At 52.7% G+C, this 18,720-nt stretch overlaps 5 protein-coding genes across 5 annotated transcripts; 3 read left to right on the top strand and 2 right to left on the bottom strand.

The window, feature by feature from the left end:
- Positions 1-87: 87 nt before the first annotated feature.
- PG997_000514 (Exportin-1) lies at positions 88-2,615 on the top strand (the record flags this gene model as incomplete). The annotated part of the gene is made up of 3 exons (XM_066804829.1): positions 88-1,098; positions 1,161-2,257; positions 2,372-2,615. The coding sequence occupies 3 exons, from the start codon at positions 88-90 to the stop codon at positions 2,613-2,615; spliced, it is 2,352 nt and encodes a 783-aa protein (XP_066674602.1).
- A 1,786-nt stretch (positions 2,616-4,401) lies between these two features.
- PG997_000515 (uncharacterized protein) lies at positions 4,402-5,733 on the bottom strand (the record flags this gene model as incomplete). The annotated part of the gene is made up of 1 exon (XM_066804830.1): positions 4,402-5,733. The coding sequence occupies one exon, from the start codon at positions 5,731-5,733 to the stop codon at positions 4,402-4,404; it is 1,332 nt and encodes a 443-aa protein (XP_066674603.1).
- Positions 5,734-6,863: 1,130 nt separating this feature from the next.
- PG997_000516 (uncharacterized protein) lies at positions 6,864-7,915 on the bottom strand (the record flags this gene model as incomplete). Its single annotated transcript, XM_066804831.1, has 2 exons — positions 6,864-7,510; positions 7,597-7,915. 2 exons carry the CDS (start codon positions 7,913-7,915, stop codon positions 6,864-6,866), a joined length of 966 nt encoding a protein of 321 aa, XP_066674604.1.
- Positions 7,916-10,123: 2,208 nt separating this feature from the next.
- PG997_000517 (uncharacterized protein) lies at positions 10,124-11,097 on the top strand (the record flags this gene model as incomplete). Its single annotated transcript, XM_066804832.1, has 4 exons — positions 10,124-10,432; positions 10,491-10,538; positions 10,610-10,837; positions 10,900-11,097. 4 exons carry the CDS (start codon positions 10,124-10,126, stop codon positions 11,095-11,097), a joined length of 783 nt encoding a protein of 260 aa, XP_066674605.1.
- Positions 11,098-15,723: 4,626 nt separating this feature from the next.
- Positions 15,724-18,422, top strand: PG997_000518 (choline/Carnitine O-acyltransferase; the record flags this gene model as incomplete). Its single annotated transcript, XM_066804833.1, has 5 exons — positions 15,724-16,129; positions 16,191-16,339; positions 16,450-17,432; positions 17,480-18,189; positions 18,286-18,422. 5 exons carry the CDS (start codon positions 15,724-15,726, stop codon positions 18,420-18,422), a joined length of 2,385 nt encoding a protein of 794 aa, XP_066674606.1.
- Positions 18,423-18,720: the final 298 nt, after the last annotated feature.

The raw sequence follows: 18,720 nt of genomic DNA on the forward strand, positions 1-18,720 counted from the left end.
GTGACTCTGCAGGTGTTCACCGAGATTGGAGGGCTGACGACGGCTGCCCACGGTCAACCGAATGCCTACAGCGAACAGTTGGTCAAGATGTTCTGCGAGGTCCTCACCACTATTGCGACCATCATTCCTCTCGAGCTCGATCTCAAGAGCACGTACCCTCAAAGTAACTCGAGAGACCAGGAGTTCATACAGAATTTGGCCCTCTTCTTGTGCAACTTCTTCGGGCAGCACGTTGGTCTTATCGAACACCTCCCGAACCGCGATTACCTGACGCACGGCCACTTCTATCTGATCCGTATTTCGCAGATTGAGGATCGGGAGATTTTCAAGATTACCCTAGACTACTGGCTGAAACTGGTCCAGGAACTTTACGAGGAGATGCAGGCTGCGCCAATGAACGAGATGGCTCCTTTGTTGATGGCGAACCCAGGAGCTCTCGACCCGAGTAGACTGAACCAGCTCCCACTTCGGATGCACAAATATAAGGAGGTTTTATCGAATTTGCGGGTGGTCATGATCGAGAAGATGGTGCGACCCGAAGAAGTCCTCATTGTTGAGAACGACGAGGGTGAGATTGTGCGAGAGTTCGTCAAGGAGAGTGACACCGTTCAGCTCTACAAGACAATCCGAGAGTGTCTGGTGTACCTGACGCATCTTGATGTTAATGACACTGAGCAGATCATGACGGACAAGCTGCAGAAACAGGTTGATGGCAGTGAGTGGTCTTGGCACAACTGCAACGTTCTGTGCTGGGCCATTGGCTCTATTTCGCTGGCCATGAATGAGGAGACTGAGAAGCGTTTCCTCGTCACTGTCATCAAGGATCTGCTCGGCCTGACTGAGATGAAGCGCGGCAAGGACAACAAAGCGGTCGTTGCCAGCAACATCATGTACATTGTCGGGCAGTATCCCCGATTCCTGAAGGCCCACTGGAAATTCCTCAAGACGGTGGTTAACAAGCTCTTCGAATTCATGCATGAATCTCACGAGGGCGTTCAGGATATGGCTTGCGACACATTCATCAAGATTGCCCGCCAATGCAGACGTCATTTCGTCGCGCTCCAACCCAACGAGAACGAGCCATTCATCGAGGAGATCGTCAAGAATCTCCCCAGAATCACGTGCGATCTCACCCCCAACAAGTCCACACCTTCTACGAGGCTTGCGGATACATGGTGAACGCGCAGGGTAACAAGCACATGCAAGAGCGTCTGCTCGCTGATTTGATGGGGGCTCCTAACGCTGCTTGGGATGAGATCATCCGTGCCGCTACTGCAGACCCTACCGTCCTCCAAGACTCCGAAACGATCAAGATCATCGGCAACATCATGAAGACAAACGTGTCAGCATGCTCGTCAGTCGGACCCTACTTCTACCCTCAGATCGGCCGCATCTATCTCGACATGTTGCAGATGTACCGCGCCACAAGTCAGCTCATCTCGGAGGCTATCGCTCGTGATGGAGAACTAGCCCCACGAATGCCCAAGGTTCGAGGACTGCGAACTATCAAGAAGGAGATTCTCAAGTTGATTGAAACTTACGTGGACAAGGCCGAGGATCTCCAGTCAGTTCGCCAGCAGATGGTTCCTCAACTGTTGGATTCGGTGCTGGTTGATTACAACCGCAACGTCCCTGGCGCAAGGGATGCGGAGGTTCTCAAGGCCATGTCCACCATCATCTCGAAGCTTACTGGATTGATGGAAGACCAAGTGCCTGTCATCATGCAGAACGTGTTCGAGTGTACTCTGGACATGATCAACAAGGACTTTTCCGAGTTCCCCGAGCATCGTGTCGAGTTTTTCAACCTGCTCCGTGCCATCAACTTGCACTGCTTCCCTGCCCTGCTGAAGCTGGACAACCGCCAGTTCAAGTTCGTCATTGACGCTTGCATGTGGGCAAGCAAGCATGACAACCGCGATGTTGAGGGCGCAGGCCTTAACATGTGTCTAGAGCTCATCAACAACATTGCCGAGAAGACGGATGTACAGACGGCCAACGCCTTCTTCCAGCAGTTCTTTATTACGATCCTGCAGGATGTCTTCTTCGTCCTTACCGATCCCGATCACAAGGCCGGCTTTAAGACGCAGTCGATGCTTCTCATGAAGCTATTCAACTTCGTCCAGCCTGCCGAAGGCGGTACGCCCAAGATCCAGGGACCGGTATACACCGATCAGGCCCCTACCGGAACGTCTAACCGCGATTTCCTCGTTAACTTCGTTGGAACTCTTTTGAGTAAGGCGTTTGGCAACCTTCAAGTGTACGTTCCTTCCATTTTTCGTTCCTTCCCTTCCTCATTCCCTCCTTCCCTCCTTCCTTCCCCCTCTCTTTACTGGATGTGGAGTAATCAACTACTAACTGTTTATTCCATTAGTGCCCAGATCAACGTCTTTATCGAAGGCCTATTCACGCTCAACAATCAGTATGATAAGTTCCGACTGAACCTGCGTGACTTCCTCATTTCCCTCAAGGAGTACGCCGGCGATAATGCGGATTTGTACGCTGTGGAGAAGGAGCAGGAGGTCAGGGACAACCTGAAGGCCGATCGGGAGCGGCGATCGAAGGTCGGTGGCCTGCTCAAGCCGTCCGAGATTGAGATCGACGACGATGAGCTGTGAAATTTCTTTTTTGGCGTGTGTGATACCAGAATAATATAACTCAGAAGGCACTTTTGAGGACGATGATGATTACTACGTTTTTCTTCTTCGGATGGTGGAATAGCCATCGGAATCAACGACGCCTCTGACCGATATTGGGCTACTTGATGAGCCAACAATGGAAACCAAAAAAGGGAAGGAAAGCGAGACGGTGGTTAGTCCATTTTTGCCGTGGACCATCAAGCATGTTTAAGTGTCGGGCCAAGGTTACGCGAGTGGGCTGCTGTGGCTCTTGGTAGATAGATAACAGTAGGCATTCACGAGTCGGTGGCAATAAATCTCGACTATCCCATTCAGTGACAGTGCTGCTACTTGTATAATACTTTGTAGAAGTGATTATTAGGTTGGGTTATCCAACTGCCTAGACCATGTGCCCCGTGGAATGAACGTTTGGTCTTAAATAATATACCGGTAGGATTATGCCGTCCTAAGGCGTACAACGACATATGCTCGTGGAAGCAGCGATATATCCGTCAAGGGGGTAACCTTCCTGTCCTGATCAGATATTCCTCGTTTGGTCGTAAGCAGTGGCAGATCTGGACGGGACGGGACGGATCAATGGCCTGCTGGGGCGTTGTGCCCATAACACCTGAAAAATAGATATAGAAGCTTTTGTTTATGTGACTTTATTTCGTGGGGTTAATAAGAACTGGCTGGCAAGAGGGTAGACGGTGATCCTGTAGGTAAAGGCAAGCCACTATGTCTTCTTCAGCTGCCCCTGAACAAGGAAAACCGTAATGAATAATGTGCCACACAAAGACACTGCATCATCTTGGCCTCTCCCACCACGTACGCCATCACTACCTTGAGATTTTCTCTCTCAATAGTTCCACACTCGAGTTTTATTGATTTTTGGTCACAAGTGCAAGGTTACAGGAAATCCAGGTGGCAGTTTAGAGACGAGGATCTCGGCGATAATGCCGGCATGATACTGGTGGGAGGGAACTCGTTGACCGGGTCTCGACCAAGATGGCTTCTCCAACGTGCTCTTTTGTCACGAACCTCGCCGAGGCGTCAGGTGGTACCTACATACGCCATATTGAGTCTTCCACAACGGGGTATAGATATGGTTGCGAAGATTGTGTAGACGAGCAAGGAGAAGCGAAAGGTTGGTGGCAACAGATCATAGAGTGAGTTACCGGAAGAAGCTCAATTGGTGGTAGCTGGGAAGGCGGCGAGAGTCTCAAGAGCGTGGTTCGTGGCAGGGGCCTTGGCCCGGCTATGGATACATGTGAGTGCGCGGAGGGTGAAGGGGTGGAAGGGCCACGACTCCCAGGCTTGGCCAGGCATCCCGACCCCTGGCGGGACACAATGACAGCCATGATGAACTACATCGCTTCGTTGGCGCCAGCCCGTCCGACATCCCGGTACGTACAACCACGACGTTTTATAACAGTACGAGAAGATGTCAAAACAGAACATCTAGAATCAACAACAATTTCCTCTCCGCTGGCGATATAGGCAATAGGGGTGTCGAATTTTCTGCGAGAAAACCCCATGGAGTCCAATACTTTTATCTAAGCAAATAGTAGTGCAGTGTATGCCGGTAATCATACTTTTCCCTTTATTAATCCCCTCCGCGACAAATCTTATCACGGATGCTTCTGTTTCCCTAGGCTTATTCGCGCCATCATCTATTAGTTAGGTTCATATTATTGTGCAAACGCCCCTTTGCCAAAGTTCCCGCAACGCCTGCCTCCCGGAGAACTCCTTCCCCCAAACCTTCCCCCCTTTTTCTTTTTCTTTGTTATGCTGGAAGATACGGCGGCCCCAACGCTTCCTGCAACTCCCTGAAATCATACCGTCGCAAACCGCTGACATCCGGCACGGGGATTGTCGCGGGGGCGGCGACAAACGGCTCCCCCGTGACCAGGGTCCCGAACTCGTCCTCGGTGACGAGCCTGAACCGCACGTTGGCCAGCTCGGACTTGACGATGCTGCCCCGGTACCAGTCGGTCCAGATCTTCTGCAGCACGTTTTCGGGCTCTTCTGGTTCTTCCTCCTCGTGCCCCTCTGAACCTGCAGGGTGCGTTTGGCCATTCTCGCTCTGGCGTTGTTGCCGCTCCTGGTTGCGCTGGGATTCTGGCATGTGGCCATGGTCCCTCTGGTTGTCCCATGCGCCCCGGTGGCCCTGGACCAGTGGTTCCGTCCCGCCTAGGAGAGCGTGTGTCCATTCGTCGTTGGGCGTGACGCATACGAAAAGTCGCGGTTCTTCCTGTTGCTGCTTTGCTTTCTCGGCGCCGCTTGGAGAAGAAGAGGAGCCAGCACCGGCGCCGTTTTCTCCATTCCTGCCACTAATGCTACTGCTGCCGTTGCCGTTGCCGTGGGTAGCCGCCGGCGTTGATGCTGATGCCCGCGGCCCCATATGGCACCGGGGGAACCGGTCCACGACGTGGAACAGCGTGCCGAAGATCTGCTGGGGGCCCGTCTCGCCGTACTTGAGGGCAGAGAAGGCCAGGGCGGCGCAGCGAACGCGGGCCGTGTCCTCCTTGCGCAGGAAGTAGATCATGGGCGTGGCCAGGCCGACGTCGTCGTAGGGCTCGAGCTCGCCGACCAAGTACAGGGCGTCGCGCTCGAAATTGAAATAGACGTGCGGCTCCGTCCAGTCCGGCGGCTCGTCGTCACTTGACGACGCCGCTGCCCCGTTGTTGGCGTTGTTGAGGTGGGTTCGCCGGACCCGGCCCCGGTCCGCGGCCCAGAACTGGGGCACCTTCCAGCTGAAGGCTAGCGAGTAGTGCTTCTCGAGGGCCCGGGTCCGGGACTCGTGGCTCGCGTGCAGCAGCGGGGGTATGAAGTGGCCGGCGCGGCGCGAGGTTAGCTCTTGGATGTGGTGTTGGCCCGTGGCGTCCTGCGCGTCTTCCGCCTCGGGGCCTAGGCCATCGTAGAGGCAGGAGGCCAGGACGATGCGGGGGACGGAGGCGGCGAGGTCCCAGATCTTGAGCCGGAGCTCGGGCGGGAGCGAGGAGAACAGAGTGAAAGAGGAGGAGGACGGATTATCGTCACTCTTGGTGGGCGAGGCAGCAGCAGTGCTGCCATCGCTCAAGACTCGAAAGTGGAGGCGAAACCTGCACATGGTCATGTTTGCAAGTGTGACCAGACAGATGCGCGACTAGTTCTCATGTGTGTGTGTGTGCGTGTGCGCGGCCGACCCAACCAGACCCAACCCTGTGTGTGGTGTTTGCGATAAGAATAGGTCGGATGCAAGTTATATTGAGTCTTAGAAGAACCCCTGCCAGCTGTGCATATATGCAGATCGATGCGGGACGATGTGGGATGCGTGATGCGGTCTTTTCCCCGGTGTTACACGCCCACCACTCTGCCAGCTTCTCGTCAAGAATGGAGTAAACGATGGATCAAACACATAGGTAGTAATGAGAGCGGCGAATAAACATACGACTTATTCACTTCACCTACCACATCACCTCTCGCGCGCGATGGATAGGAGGAGAGATGCATCAGTATGCATGGACAGGATGGGTGACGAATGGGTTTCGTTTCACATCTGATTGGCGCTGGTCAGCGAGGCCAACAAGCTGACGTCGAAACTCAGCTTGGGTCGAGTCGAGTGGGGTCCCGAATTCCCGGGATGGGCGGGACGCTAGGTAGCCTACAAGTCTAAGAAGTCTGGCCGGATAGGTACTCTTGCGAGCCCTCACACCACCAGCCAAGCCCTGAATTCAGATTGGGTACAGATGAGAAGGATGGGTTGAAAGCAAAACCAGGTCGAGATAAATCGTATGGTGGTCAGCAACGGTAGAACCACAGGGGGAAAGGTAAGAAGAAGAAAGGTATCTAAACTGCTAAATCAGAAGCCCATTTCCTTCAATAAAATTGCATGCTCTTTTGTCACATTCGATTCACTTTTGCAATACCCAGCATCAAATTCAGGATCGGCTTTTACCCGTATCTTATTGTTGTGCCTGTTGTCGCGCTCCATGTCGATAGGATTCTTCTCCTAGCAGCACTAACAATAGAGGTGCATTAACGACCAAGGCCACAAGCGCCGGGGGTAAGGCCAGATCGTAGCTTACTTTGAGATATCCATGACAATTCTTCATCTGAGTGGTGACGTCTATAAGACCATACTAAATATAATACACCGGCTTCCATTATGTACAATGCATCCTGTCCGTGACACGGGACTAGGAAGGCTTCGTTGCCGTGTCTTTTGTTGCCACTATGCAATCACGTTCGGGGTATCATTTTGCTTCATCGTAATCTAGGATCTCTAGGGTCTCGTCTGTCACGTCGCACCTTCAGAAACATGGGGCAAGCACCCTGCGGCGGCGGTCGCCCTTTGATGCCGCCCAGCAGCCAGTCTGCGAGGTGGACAACCTTGGCGCCGACACCCTTCTCCCACTCACTATTTTGGTCGACGTGTTCGATCGTGTGGCTGATTATCCGTCCTTCCGAGTCGAATTCGAAGATGAAGAGCCCCGTAAACTCTTTCTTGGAACCGGGGCTCAGGGTGCCCCTTAGAGCGTGGTCGAGGTTGTGCTCTCCTCTCTGGGCCAAACTACTTGTACTGGACCCGTTGTTCTTGTTGTTATCCGCCGTCCTCCACTTGACCACCAGCTGCTCATCGTATGCGCCGGTCCTCCTAGGGGAATAGTATAGTGGTTGCGTCGTCATGCGCTCGGATAGTATTTCCAGCTTGAGGTTCCCGATGATCGGCACGCGGTTCCAGGCAATCGGCGAGGTCCACAGAGCTGCTATGTAACCAACTCTTCCGGAGACGGCCGGCAGGTACGGGTGCGTCGAGGGGAACAGGTGGAGAGAGATATTGGGGGCGAGGATCTCCTGAGGGAGTGGCGACTGCAGCAACGAAGGGAGCCGGTCATGCAGAACCCGTAGAGCTGCGATGATGCATCGTTAGCCGTCCATTCGAAGCAACAACTGTCGCTAGAAGAATATGAATCTTGACTGTCTTAGGGAGACGTACTCCTTCCGAGCTTCACCCTGCGTTCATCCTCTGGTTTCCCTCCGTTTGCGCTGAAACGGGCAGTGACTGCTGAATCGAACCATATGGGCGACGGATCGTGATGCGATGGTGGTGGGGCAAACGGCGCAGGTACGGTGGCCAGAGGCTGGGCAGGTTTCGAGAGCGCCAGCGGCACCGAAGCTGTCACGGAGGAGCCGGCGACATGAGAAGAAGCAAGATGCTGCGAAGGCACCGTTGGTCTAATCAGGTGTTTGGCGCCTGAGGCAGAGCTGCTCAGAATTTGGGGCGGCGTCTGAAAGAAGCCACGGGGGAGAGACATGGGATCCGAGCCTCGAAGGCGCAATCGTGGGCGATGACTGGCATTAATCCGGTTCGGTGGTAGTATAGTCAAGAATGCGCCGTGTCATCCGGCAAGCAGCAGAGGTAGTCAGTCAGTCGGTCAGTCTTCTAACATGTAGGTATGTGTGTAGGTAGGTCAAATTCGATTTTCAGAAAGGAGCCCTAAGGAAGTTGAGCATGATGTAAGTGAAGCTTCTCGGTTATTCTGGGCGGGCAGTCCATGTTGCATGTTTGTTTCTCTCTCTTTTTGACTTCCCGCCGCCGGGAAGGTTACCAGCAGCTCCAAAAATTTGGGTAGCGCAATGGCACGACAGTCAAACGAACGGTCATCGAATCAATGGACCCACTCCACTCTCAAGGAATCCTCCGCGTGGGCGATCAACCGGGACTACGGGAAACATGGGGTTTGTTTAGAGGACTCTCTTTCTTCTAGAAACATACTGTAGGTTAGGTAGTAGTGGTATTTCTTCGGCTGGGATATTTTATTGGACTGTGTAAGGCTGTATGTGCATGGATGCTGGAGGAGGCCGGAGTTGACTGTCAAGCAAGTATACCAGAGCACTTGAAACAACCACCAAACGGAACATACGGGATTTGATCAGTGGTGGCAGCATAAAAGAGCATCGATCTTGGCTGACATAATACGAGAGCTGTCTCTTTGTTGGCAGGTGTCAGAAGGAAGGTTCCTTTGAGAGCATCAACGGACAGGCAGGAGGGGAGTGCCTCGTCGTTAGAGACGTCCTACCAGGTCATGCTTGAATCTATCTATCTGATACAGACGATCGATCTGCTCCGACGATGCCGCTTTGCATTCACAGATTTGCCAACTGTCAACTTTGAGCAAAGCTGACTGCTGACTCGAAACCAGCCGGTGATATTCAGCCACCTGACTGCGAGCCTTGGGCAAACGAAGCTTATGACTTGACCCCCTTTTGCACCTCCTGATTGGGTGCACCAGTGACGGCGTCCGAGGGCCTTGTGACCCCCGTTGGCCGTATTTTTTGAATCTTTAGGGAGGCGTGCTGGGCACCTTCAAGGGCTAAAAGCGAAAAGGCTGATAACTTCAGGAGGCTTTGGGTTGACTGCTCCCCAAGTCCCCAGTAAATCAAATCAAAGAGCCAGGACGACAGTGGAAGTGGGGACGACATTGGCCCACCATGCGTTGACCCTTTCTAGCCTGCTAGCCTTTGGACTGTCCTTGACACTCCCTGACGCATCAGCCTAGGCTGCTAGTTAGGCGTGTTCTGTTCAACCCGCTGCCTGTGCCAGTGCTTCCTTACGCTGCGTGCGCCTGGGCTTGGTGCTTGCTTTGCCTGGTGCTTGGGTGTGCGTTGTCTCTGTCGGCCTCTGCGTCCATCTGCCATCTGGTGTCTCGCCCAAAAGTGTACCTACCACCGGCCAGCCTACTGGCCTTGCACTGCTGATTTGATTGAAAGTCAGGCGCATGTCTCTCCTGCTTCCTTCTCTTTCTTAACCTGTCTGTCCACCTGCGTTCAATCCATACATCAAATCGCATCTCCATCGTCCTCTGGTTGAAATACAAAAAACAAAACTTACATCGTTTGAAGATAAAGAGCCAGCCAGCCAGCCTGTTGCCTCCCGTCGTATTGGACGTCCCGAAAAGGCCCATTCAAAAGCTGTCGTGCCTTGTCGACCCCCCGTAAACTCATTAACGTAAAGTTCCACAGCAACCGGGACCCCCTTTGACTTGCCGCTACCGCCTTCCTTTCCGTGTTTCGTTGGCTTATCATCCTCCGTTCCAACTTCAACACCAAACTTGCCAACCGCATCTAATCTCTGCATCCTTCGCATCCGCATCGTCACCCGTCAAGATGAATCCCGAGTAGTATGTCTTCCTGCGTTCTATACGCCCATCCCCCTAGCATCTGCTAGATGCTGCCTGCGTCCATCGCCGACCTCGTCGGCGACCGTCTAGAGCGAGCACTGACCGCGTACAGAGTTACCTCCTTCTTTACCCCTCCGTTCGCTGCGCGCCCTCGATTCCGGAATTCGGTAGAAGATGCGCTGCCTAAGGTATTTGGAAGTCACTCGAGCCTCACTCTTTTGTGTTGCTCGATCGACACCTGCTTCAAGGCCGTTGCAAAACACAACCAACCCGCATTGCCGCAATACGCTGCATCATCACTTCCCCCAACCACAACAAACCACAACACTGCTTCCATCCGCCATGGCTGCATCGAATGATCTGGTCGATGACATGGATGACATCAAGTTCGAGGTCTTGGTCGACTCGCCCGACATCTTCGAGGATGCTGTCTGGGTCGGAGACGGCAAGACCCGCCTGGACGAGACTCCTGTCTTCCGTGCCAAGGATGAGGGAATGAACGCTGACATCACCGTCACGGTTGACAGATACGATTACCTGTTCAAGCTGTTGCTTATCGGCGACTCTGGCGTCGGAAAGTCTTGCTTGCTGCTGCGATTCGCGGACGACACTTACACCGAGTCCTACATCTCCACCATCGGTGTTGACTTCGTAAGGCGCCTTGTTTATTGTTTACTTGTTAGCAGGTGTCGCTGACAACAAAAAACAGAAAATCCGCACCATCGAGCTCGACGGCAAGACTGTGAAGCTCCAGATTGTAAGTCCTACCTTGACGTTGCGCCCTGTCGTCGCTAAAGAGATCCCTCTTGCTGACATGTGATATTGTAGTGGGACACCGCTGGTCAGGAGCGTTTCCGCACCATCACTTCCTCGTACTACCGTGGCGCCCACGGTATCTGCGTCGTCTACGATGTGACCGATATGGATTCCTTCAACAACGTCAAGCAGTGGCTGCAGGAGATCGACCGCTATGCCACCGAGGGTGTCAACAAGCTTCTCGTCGGTAACAAGAGCGATATGTCCGACAAGAAGGTCGTCGAGTACACCGTCGCCAAGGTACGGCACATCATGACATCTGGCGGGGAAGTTATGCTACATCTTACTGACAATTTGTGTAGGAGTTCGCCGACAGCCTGGGCATCCCCTTCCTGGAGACCTCGGCCAAGAACGCCTCCAACGTCGAGCAGGCTTTCTTGACCATGGCCCGCCAGATCAAGGAGCGCATGGGTACCCAAGCCACGACCAACACCAAGCCCGGCGTCCAGGTCGGCCCTGGTCACAGCGTCTCTTCGTCGTCCAGCGGCGGCTGCTGCTAAGAGAGGCACGATTCTTCTTCACGATACCCGATCACGTCCGCTTTCTACGTCCACCTTGCGTCTTGATTTTTCCTGGAGTAAACTGGTAATTGCAGGCATTGCGAAGGATTGACTCGATGGTTGGCAAACTGGAGGGCAGATATGGTTTTCCACTTTTCGCCTTTGATGCGAAATAGACGAATTTTCCCTACGACAGGATCCTCATGAGTTATAGCAAATCTGACTCTGCCGACTTGGCCAAGTTTCTCACCAGTGTTACACGAATTGGGAAAAGTGAAGAATGAGATGAATGAGCATGGGCGATTGCGTGAGAGCAGAGCACGTACGGGTGTGGCGCATGGTATTTGATTGAGAGATTGGTTTGTTCGACTAGACTTGGCCCATATGTTTTTGGTGTCCCTTTTTCCCTGGCAACTTTGCATAGAGGAAGGGGCAAGTTTGAGGGTGAGATCTCCCTCGTCTTGTAACTTTCTTTGCGTGTATGTATGAATTGCAGCAGGCGTGAGGAGTGAGATCGGCCAGGAATGAAAGGCATAATTAGGGTAGACAACAGCAAATTCTCACTCGTTTATCACCACCATCGCTACTCTTTACGGCCTGCCCTCTTACCAGAATGGATCTTTGATTTTGATAAACGTGAAATTACCAAGCAAAACCTAGGAGATACTGACCATGCCCTTCTTGGGGATTTGATAGAGTGCCGCAGGTGGAGGAGGACATACAACCTACCCCTTCCTTGATCATAGGAGGTTTTTGCCTGTCCATGACAGCTCGCCATCTTTCCATCGAGCTAGGTGGATGGATGATTTTCTACCTCTGGACGCCGAGTTGCTAGGGCTATCAGAGAGAGAGGTTTTCTCATTGTTGGCATCAGACGTATTCGAGGGCTGAAGTTAGCCAGCCAGCCAGCAGCTTCGACAGCTGGGTCGCATATGGAGGCAATCCCGGTGGTCTGGTCTCGTTGTTTGCGGTATGCTCCATGATGATCATGGCTTGTTGGTGAGAAGGATATCCGCTGTTGGGATCTCCTTTGGGACACGCAGGTGTTGGGAACGGCACACTGTGTGTGCACCATTCGTGAGCTCTTCACGGGGACTGTTGTCCCGGAGAGAAAGAGAAAAATTAAAAGATTAATAGTTGGTGGCCGAGGGAAGCGATTGAACACACCTGTCTTTCTAGATGGTGGTATGACTTAAGAGTGGCACTACTCTAAGAAAGCAAGCCCATGGGGATGTGAACCACATGCTTAACCACTCGGCCACCGTTGGCAGGACAGCTGGTTATTTGTGATTATCAACTTAAGCCCTCTCCTTCTCCTATAACTACATGTAGGTATGCAATAAAATTCAATTATTGTCCCCCGCGCCCGTTGTTGGACCCCTCCTGGATCTGACACATCTGTCCAGCATTCTGCCAACGAGCCGGGCCTCCTTCTCGGATTACCAAGTCCGTAGATAGGATTGCGTGTGTATTCAGAGTTGCCTACTGATCTATCATTTTGGGGCTGGGTAAGAATGGTTTGAAACTGCTGGACATGTATTGTTTATACATGCTTTCAGTAGAATGTGCAACTGCGACGGTTACCAGGTGTGTTTTCTTCGTATGTCAACTTTAGTTAGGATGGGACGTGTTGATATCAACATCGAGAATCGTTAATGAATAGGTCTGTAGTATTTTGCATGCCCATCTTAAAGGTGGTGCTCGCTTAGGACAGACTGGTCCAGCATCATCTAGATGCGTATGTACGCATTCTTCATGGCCTTGGCTTCCGATGGCAAGACAGGTACGCCTACGTCATAGCAGGGATCCTGCCTATATCTACCTACTCTATAAGCGGCTTGCCTTAAGGCATCTCCAGGCAGTACCCCAGACTCGTGTGCCCCCTGGATCGGCTAGACGGTCGTATCTGTTAGTTTCACCATCTTTGTTCTTTCCCGTGAGCCTAGGCTACTGAATGTCATCTCCCGAAGCCGAGCCGGGGTCGTAATCTGTTGCCATTCCGTCGCCGGCGATCCTATGCTGGGCTGGCATTTTCTCGGGATTTCCCCAAACATCAAGCAAAATTCGACGACGATAGTCGTTTATGCGCTTCGTTATGTCTTTCTTCTGCATATCTTCCAGTCAGTCCGACTTACGACTGAACAGACTATGGAATTTCCCCACATAAGCTGGGAGTTCTTTTATTTTCGTCTCAGTATTCGGAGTTCTGTTCCAATTCAGCATGACCAGCATGCATGGTCTCTGCCAAGCTGCCACGTGACTGCTGGGCACCTGGGCATCTTCTTAGGAGTAAGCTGCAGTCGTCATAGTGGGACTGTACATGACTTTGCCCACGTCTCTTCCACTGCCTTGGGAACGGGGTGGCCGTCTTATCTTACTGTGTTTCTGATTCCGAGGCCGAGCGAGCTGGTTCACACATCGATTTGATTTGAGTCCATCGCAGCAACCAAAAACAAATTCGGACATAACGAGGTTGTGTATGACAAATCTCAGCAGATCTTATTTCAAGCGAAGTGTACCTGCCTTTGATCTTTCGAAGAGGCGGAGATGTTGTGCTGGGTGGGCTCAAGATGCTCTGGGCGAGTTCACATGCCACTTTTCCGGGGGTACGTCCGGGGGCTCTCTCCTCATCAACTCGGAGAAGAAGTGCCCAAGTAAGAAAGATGCAATGCAACACTACTTGATGAGCATATATGATACCTAATATACCTACCGCAATAAGTCGAGATTAAGAAGCGCCGTGCACCGTGCATGCAGTTGGAAGCACCCCGCAATCACCATGTCGTTGGCTCTGGCTTGGCAAGGAGCAAAGAACCCAGAACCCCAATTATCTTCAGACCCTGCCTAGAGATGGTCATCCCGACACCCGGTCATCCGGCCCCACCTCGTTGTTCTTTCCTTCTACTGCTACCTACTGCTACTGCTACGTAGGTTATCTGCCAGCGTACGTCAAGCGTCAAGTACTACATATCCTACCTAATCTTGGGTACCGACAGTACATACCTACCTACTTAAAGAAACGTTTATCTACCAGCTTACTTCCCGTCCGTCAGCAGGTACGCCACGAAAACTCTCTTTGTTTCACTCGAATCTGACCGGCTAGCAAAGAGGCTTGCTCAACCTCGCAATATATACTGTTTGTAGAGACTTCGAAAGTCCTGCGAGCGACGCCTGTCTTTGCGCGTGTGATTTGATTTCTTCTGCCTAGTTCGTCCTAAGTTTCCATACTAACACCCATCCGAACCCACAAAGATCGAGAAGTCGAGAGGCCCCGTTGCCTTCCTCCCCTCGCGCTCTCCGAACCAGGGCTGCGTGCTGCGTGCCTCGTTTTGGGTGGATCATTTGATTTTGGGATAGGCGCCTGGCCGCTCCAGGCGAAAGAAACCCTTTGCCCCGACGTCCAACCAGAGCTCCTCCACTGGTCCGAAGTCCCAAGCCTGCCTCGGATCACCCACACCACAAGCAAGCAACACGCCCATCATTGCTGTCGCCCGTTACTCGCTGCAAACAAGACGACCGATTGCCACTCTCCCCATGGGGTGTGCTTGTGCATTGTGACTGGGTTACTTATTTCCTCCATATTCGTACCTCCAACGCACATCAGAAGCCAAGCCAGGTGGGTCTCCCCCAAAACCCACATATCAGATCCCCCAAGCCCCCTTGTCGCTGGTACCGATGACACTGCCCAGTCCGACACTTTGCAAAGACCACATGCAACCTGCGTCATGTCATGGCCATCGACAAGTGCTTTTGCCCATCGCTGCGAAATGAAATCGCTAATATTCCCCCAGGTGAAGCCCCGGGCAATTGTGTGTGCTCGGTTTCTCGGCAATAAACCTCCATCTTCACTTTCGAACTGCTTGCTTGTGTGATCTTTGCCCGGCAACATAGGCTCGGTTCGTACGTATACGTGTGTTTGTGTGTGTACGTGCTTGTGTTAGTGAGCACCTGCAGCTTCTTTGGGATTTCGCAAAAAAACGAAGATCGACTGGATTGGCCCTGCCACTCGAGGTGCGTTACCTAAGTATACTTTCACCTCCACAGATCTCTCTCCTGGACCCTCTACCCAGTCCCGGTTTCAGTCCCGACAAATCGGTCGGTCTGCTTGGGCGACGCATCCATAATATGTGTCGTCGGGTCTGCGGATGACATCGGGCCCCAGTCCACTGACTCGGAGCCAATCATGTCCTGCCCTCGCAACGTTCCCTTGCCAAGTGGTGACCGTCCCTATTTGGGACGATCCCCCCAATCGCACATGCTTTCTTTCTGCATTGCTGCTTTCTCATGCGCGCTGTTTACAAGCCGAGACCTCCCCCAGGTACAAGGCCCACTCTCCCTCTCCCTTTCTTGTCTTTCTATATATCTATATCTTGAAAGCCTATCTCCCCTCGCCCTCGGACACTTCAGCCCCGTTTCAACCCTCTACCGGCCAAGCGGCTTTGCACTTACACTACCTACACATACTATATCACCTATGCCGAAGCCACAGTTGGCACAACTATAGTGGGATGCCACCTTATTGCCTTCAAGATTGTCATTACTTTTACCGAACAGCCCTACGCGGCTTGAATATAAGCACCTCCGTCTCTCCCTTGTATGCCTAAGTCGACAACACCAACTGATACGATGCCTACTCAAGTCCGCATATTTTCTATGCCCAAGTCTCTGGGCGAAACGTTAGCAGGAAGCGGCTCTGCATCTGTACCGCGTTCAATCCCAGACCTACCAAAGATTTCATCCACAGCACATGAACAGTCGACTCAGACGACGCCTCCTCGTTCTAGTAAAAGCGAGATGCCTCAGAGTCAAGGCATAACATTTGCTGCCCAGGATGACTTACCCAAACTTCCCATCCCTAGCTTGGAGCACACTGCCGAGAAGTACCTTACCGCTCTCAGGCCGCTCCAAGGCCCAAGGGAACATGCCGAGACGAGGCAGGCCGTTCAGGAGTTTTTGAAGACAGACGGACCGGAACTCCAGGAGAAGCTTCAGCAGTATGCGGTGGGGAAAACGAGTTATATCGAACAATTCTGTGAGCCTCAGCCAGAATATCTATATGCCCCTGAAGAACGATAGACTAAACTATTGTCTAGGGTACGACTCGTACTTGAATTTTGATAACCCGGTCGTCCTCAACCTCAACCCCTTCTTCTTACTCGAGGATGACCCGACTCCTGCTAGGAACAACCAAGTCACTCGTGCCGCCTCTCTGGTGGTATCATCACTCGAGTTCGTTCGAGCTGTACGCCGGGAGGAGCTCCTCCCGACACCGTCAAGGGCAAGCCCCTGGATATGTACCAATACTCTCGGCTATTCGGAACTGCCCGGGTGCCAACTGTCAATGGATGCCAGATCGAACAAGACCCTGACTCGAGGCATATCGTGGTCTTGTGCCATGGGCAGTTTTACTGGTTTGATGTTTTCGACGATAACTCTGATCTGATCATGGGAGAGAAGGACCTTTCTATCAACCTCCAGACGATCATAGATGATGCCGCACAGACACCCATCCAGGAGGCGGCAAAGAGCGCTTTGGGAATCCTCAGTACCGAGAACAGGAAAACATGGTCGGGACTGAGAGACGTGCTGTTGAAGGAGGAAGGATCGAACAACGCAGATTCTCTCGGAATTGTGGACTCGGCACTTTTCATTCTGTGTCTCGATTACACGGAACCGGACACAGCTGCGAAGCTCTGCCAGAACATGCTTTGCGGCACGAACGAAGTGGAGAGGGGGATCCAGGTTGGCACATGCATCAACCGTTGGTACGACAAGCTACAGATCATTGTCTGCAAAAACGGCAGTGCAGGCATAAATTTTGAGCATACAGGCGTGGACGGGCACACTGTGCTCAGGTTTGCCAGTGACATGTACACCGACACAATCCTCAGGTTTGCCAGGACAATCAGCGGAAAAGCCCCCAGTCTGTGGAAGACGACGAGCCCGGACCCCTGGAAGCGTGACCCTGACAGTTTTGGCGACGTTAACACCACCCCGCACAAACTCGAATGGGACATGCTGCCAGAGTTGAGCATAGCCGTTCGGTTTGCGGAAACTAGATTGGCTGATCTGATCGGACAGAATGAATTCGCCTGCTTGGACTTTGGTGGCTACGGGAAGAACTTTATCACCTCGATGGGGTTTTCGCCCGATGCCTTTGTCCAGATGGCCTTTCAGGCTGCTTACTACGGTCTGTATGGTCGCATCGAATGCACATATGAGCCGGCTATGACCAAGGTCTTCCTACACGGGCGGACCGAGGCTATCCGATCTGTGTCGGAAGAGTCGGTCGACTTTGTGCAGACTTTCTGGGGAGACAATCCCCCGAACAGAAGGTAGGCGCACTGCGCAAGGCGTGTGAGAGACATGTTGCCAGTACCAGGGAATGTGCCAAGGCGGAGGGTTGCGATCGCCATCTGTACGCGCTGTTCTGCGTGTGGCAGAAGTATGTAGACGAGCAGCAGCCTCCCCTTAGCACTGGTTACACCAGCCCATCAGACACCGGCTCGGAAGTGGACATGAGTTCCCCAGTGGGAAGTCCAGGGAAAGACTCTTCTGTCATATCACAGGATGGTGAGATCAGGACCCGGGGAAGAGGTGATAGCACTGGCAGCTCGCGCTCACGGTATCATCCAGTACCTTCGATTTTCTCAGATCCCGGTTGGGATAAGCTGAATAACACGATCCTCTCGACGTCTAACTGCGGCAACCCCTCGCTCCGTCATTTCGGCTTCGGCCCGACCTCGGGCGATGGCTTTGGCATCGGCTACATCATCAAGGACGACGTCCTTTCCATTTGCGTCTCGAGCAAACACCGGCAGACAAAACGCTTCATCGACACGTTCGAGAGCTATCTCCTCGAAATTCGCCGCATCTTGCGCATCACCAACCGCCGCGCCACCTCCTCCAAGCAAACTCGCGCTCGCGAGATCGACCCGACCAAACCCGCCAAGGGCGTGAAGGGCTTCAGGGCCCGCGGTCGCCTGATCACAGGCCACGAGGCTATCCGGAGGGAGCTCAACATGAGCGGCACGCGGTCGCCTACCGAAGACAGCATGGCTCCGAGCAGCGAGGATGACGAGCTCGGTGGATGTAAGTTTTCCAATCTTATAATTGCGCCGTCTTCTGGTTTATGTTACTGGTGATTTCTTTTTGAAAATGAATGTGTATACTAACTGGGTTTTCTAGATGGGTTCTTCGATGCCGGTATGCTCTTGCAAGCTCTCAAGGCACGCGGCGAGGCTATGGATGGAGGCGAAGCGAAAGCTTCTGAGAAGGCGCGCCGTAGGGATGTTGGCAAGAAGTTGAGGTTGGTGGAGTACTGATCAGCCCGAGAAGGGGAAGAGGGCGAAAGTAGGATATAACCCTTTTCAGGGGCTCGGACTCTTGGTGGAACTTTTGATGGGACAGAAGTCGCGTGTGACCTCGATACGTGGGCAAGCATCATGGTATTTTTTGATGTTACTTATCCAAGGACAGTAGCGAGCGTTGCAGGCTTTAGTGATTCCCTGTTATAAGTTTTGAATTCCCAGGTCTTCTCATATGCTCACGCAACCCCAACGTATTATTTACTTATACATACTGAAGACCGATCTCGTAGTCATGTGTGAAAATATGATTTAT

The sequence above is a fragment of the Apiospora hydei genome, assembly GCF_038363865.1.
Source record: "Apiospora hydei strain CBS 114990 chromosome Unknown utg000002l_segment0_segment0, whole genome shotgun sequence".
NCBI lineage: Eukaryota > Fungi > Ascomycota > Sordariomycetes > Amphisphaeriales > Apiosporaceae > Apiospora > Apiospora hydei.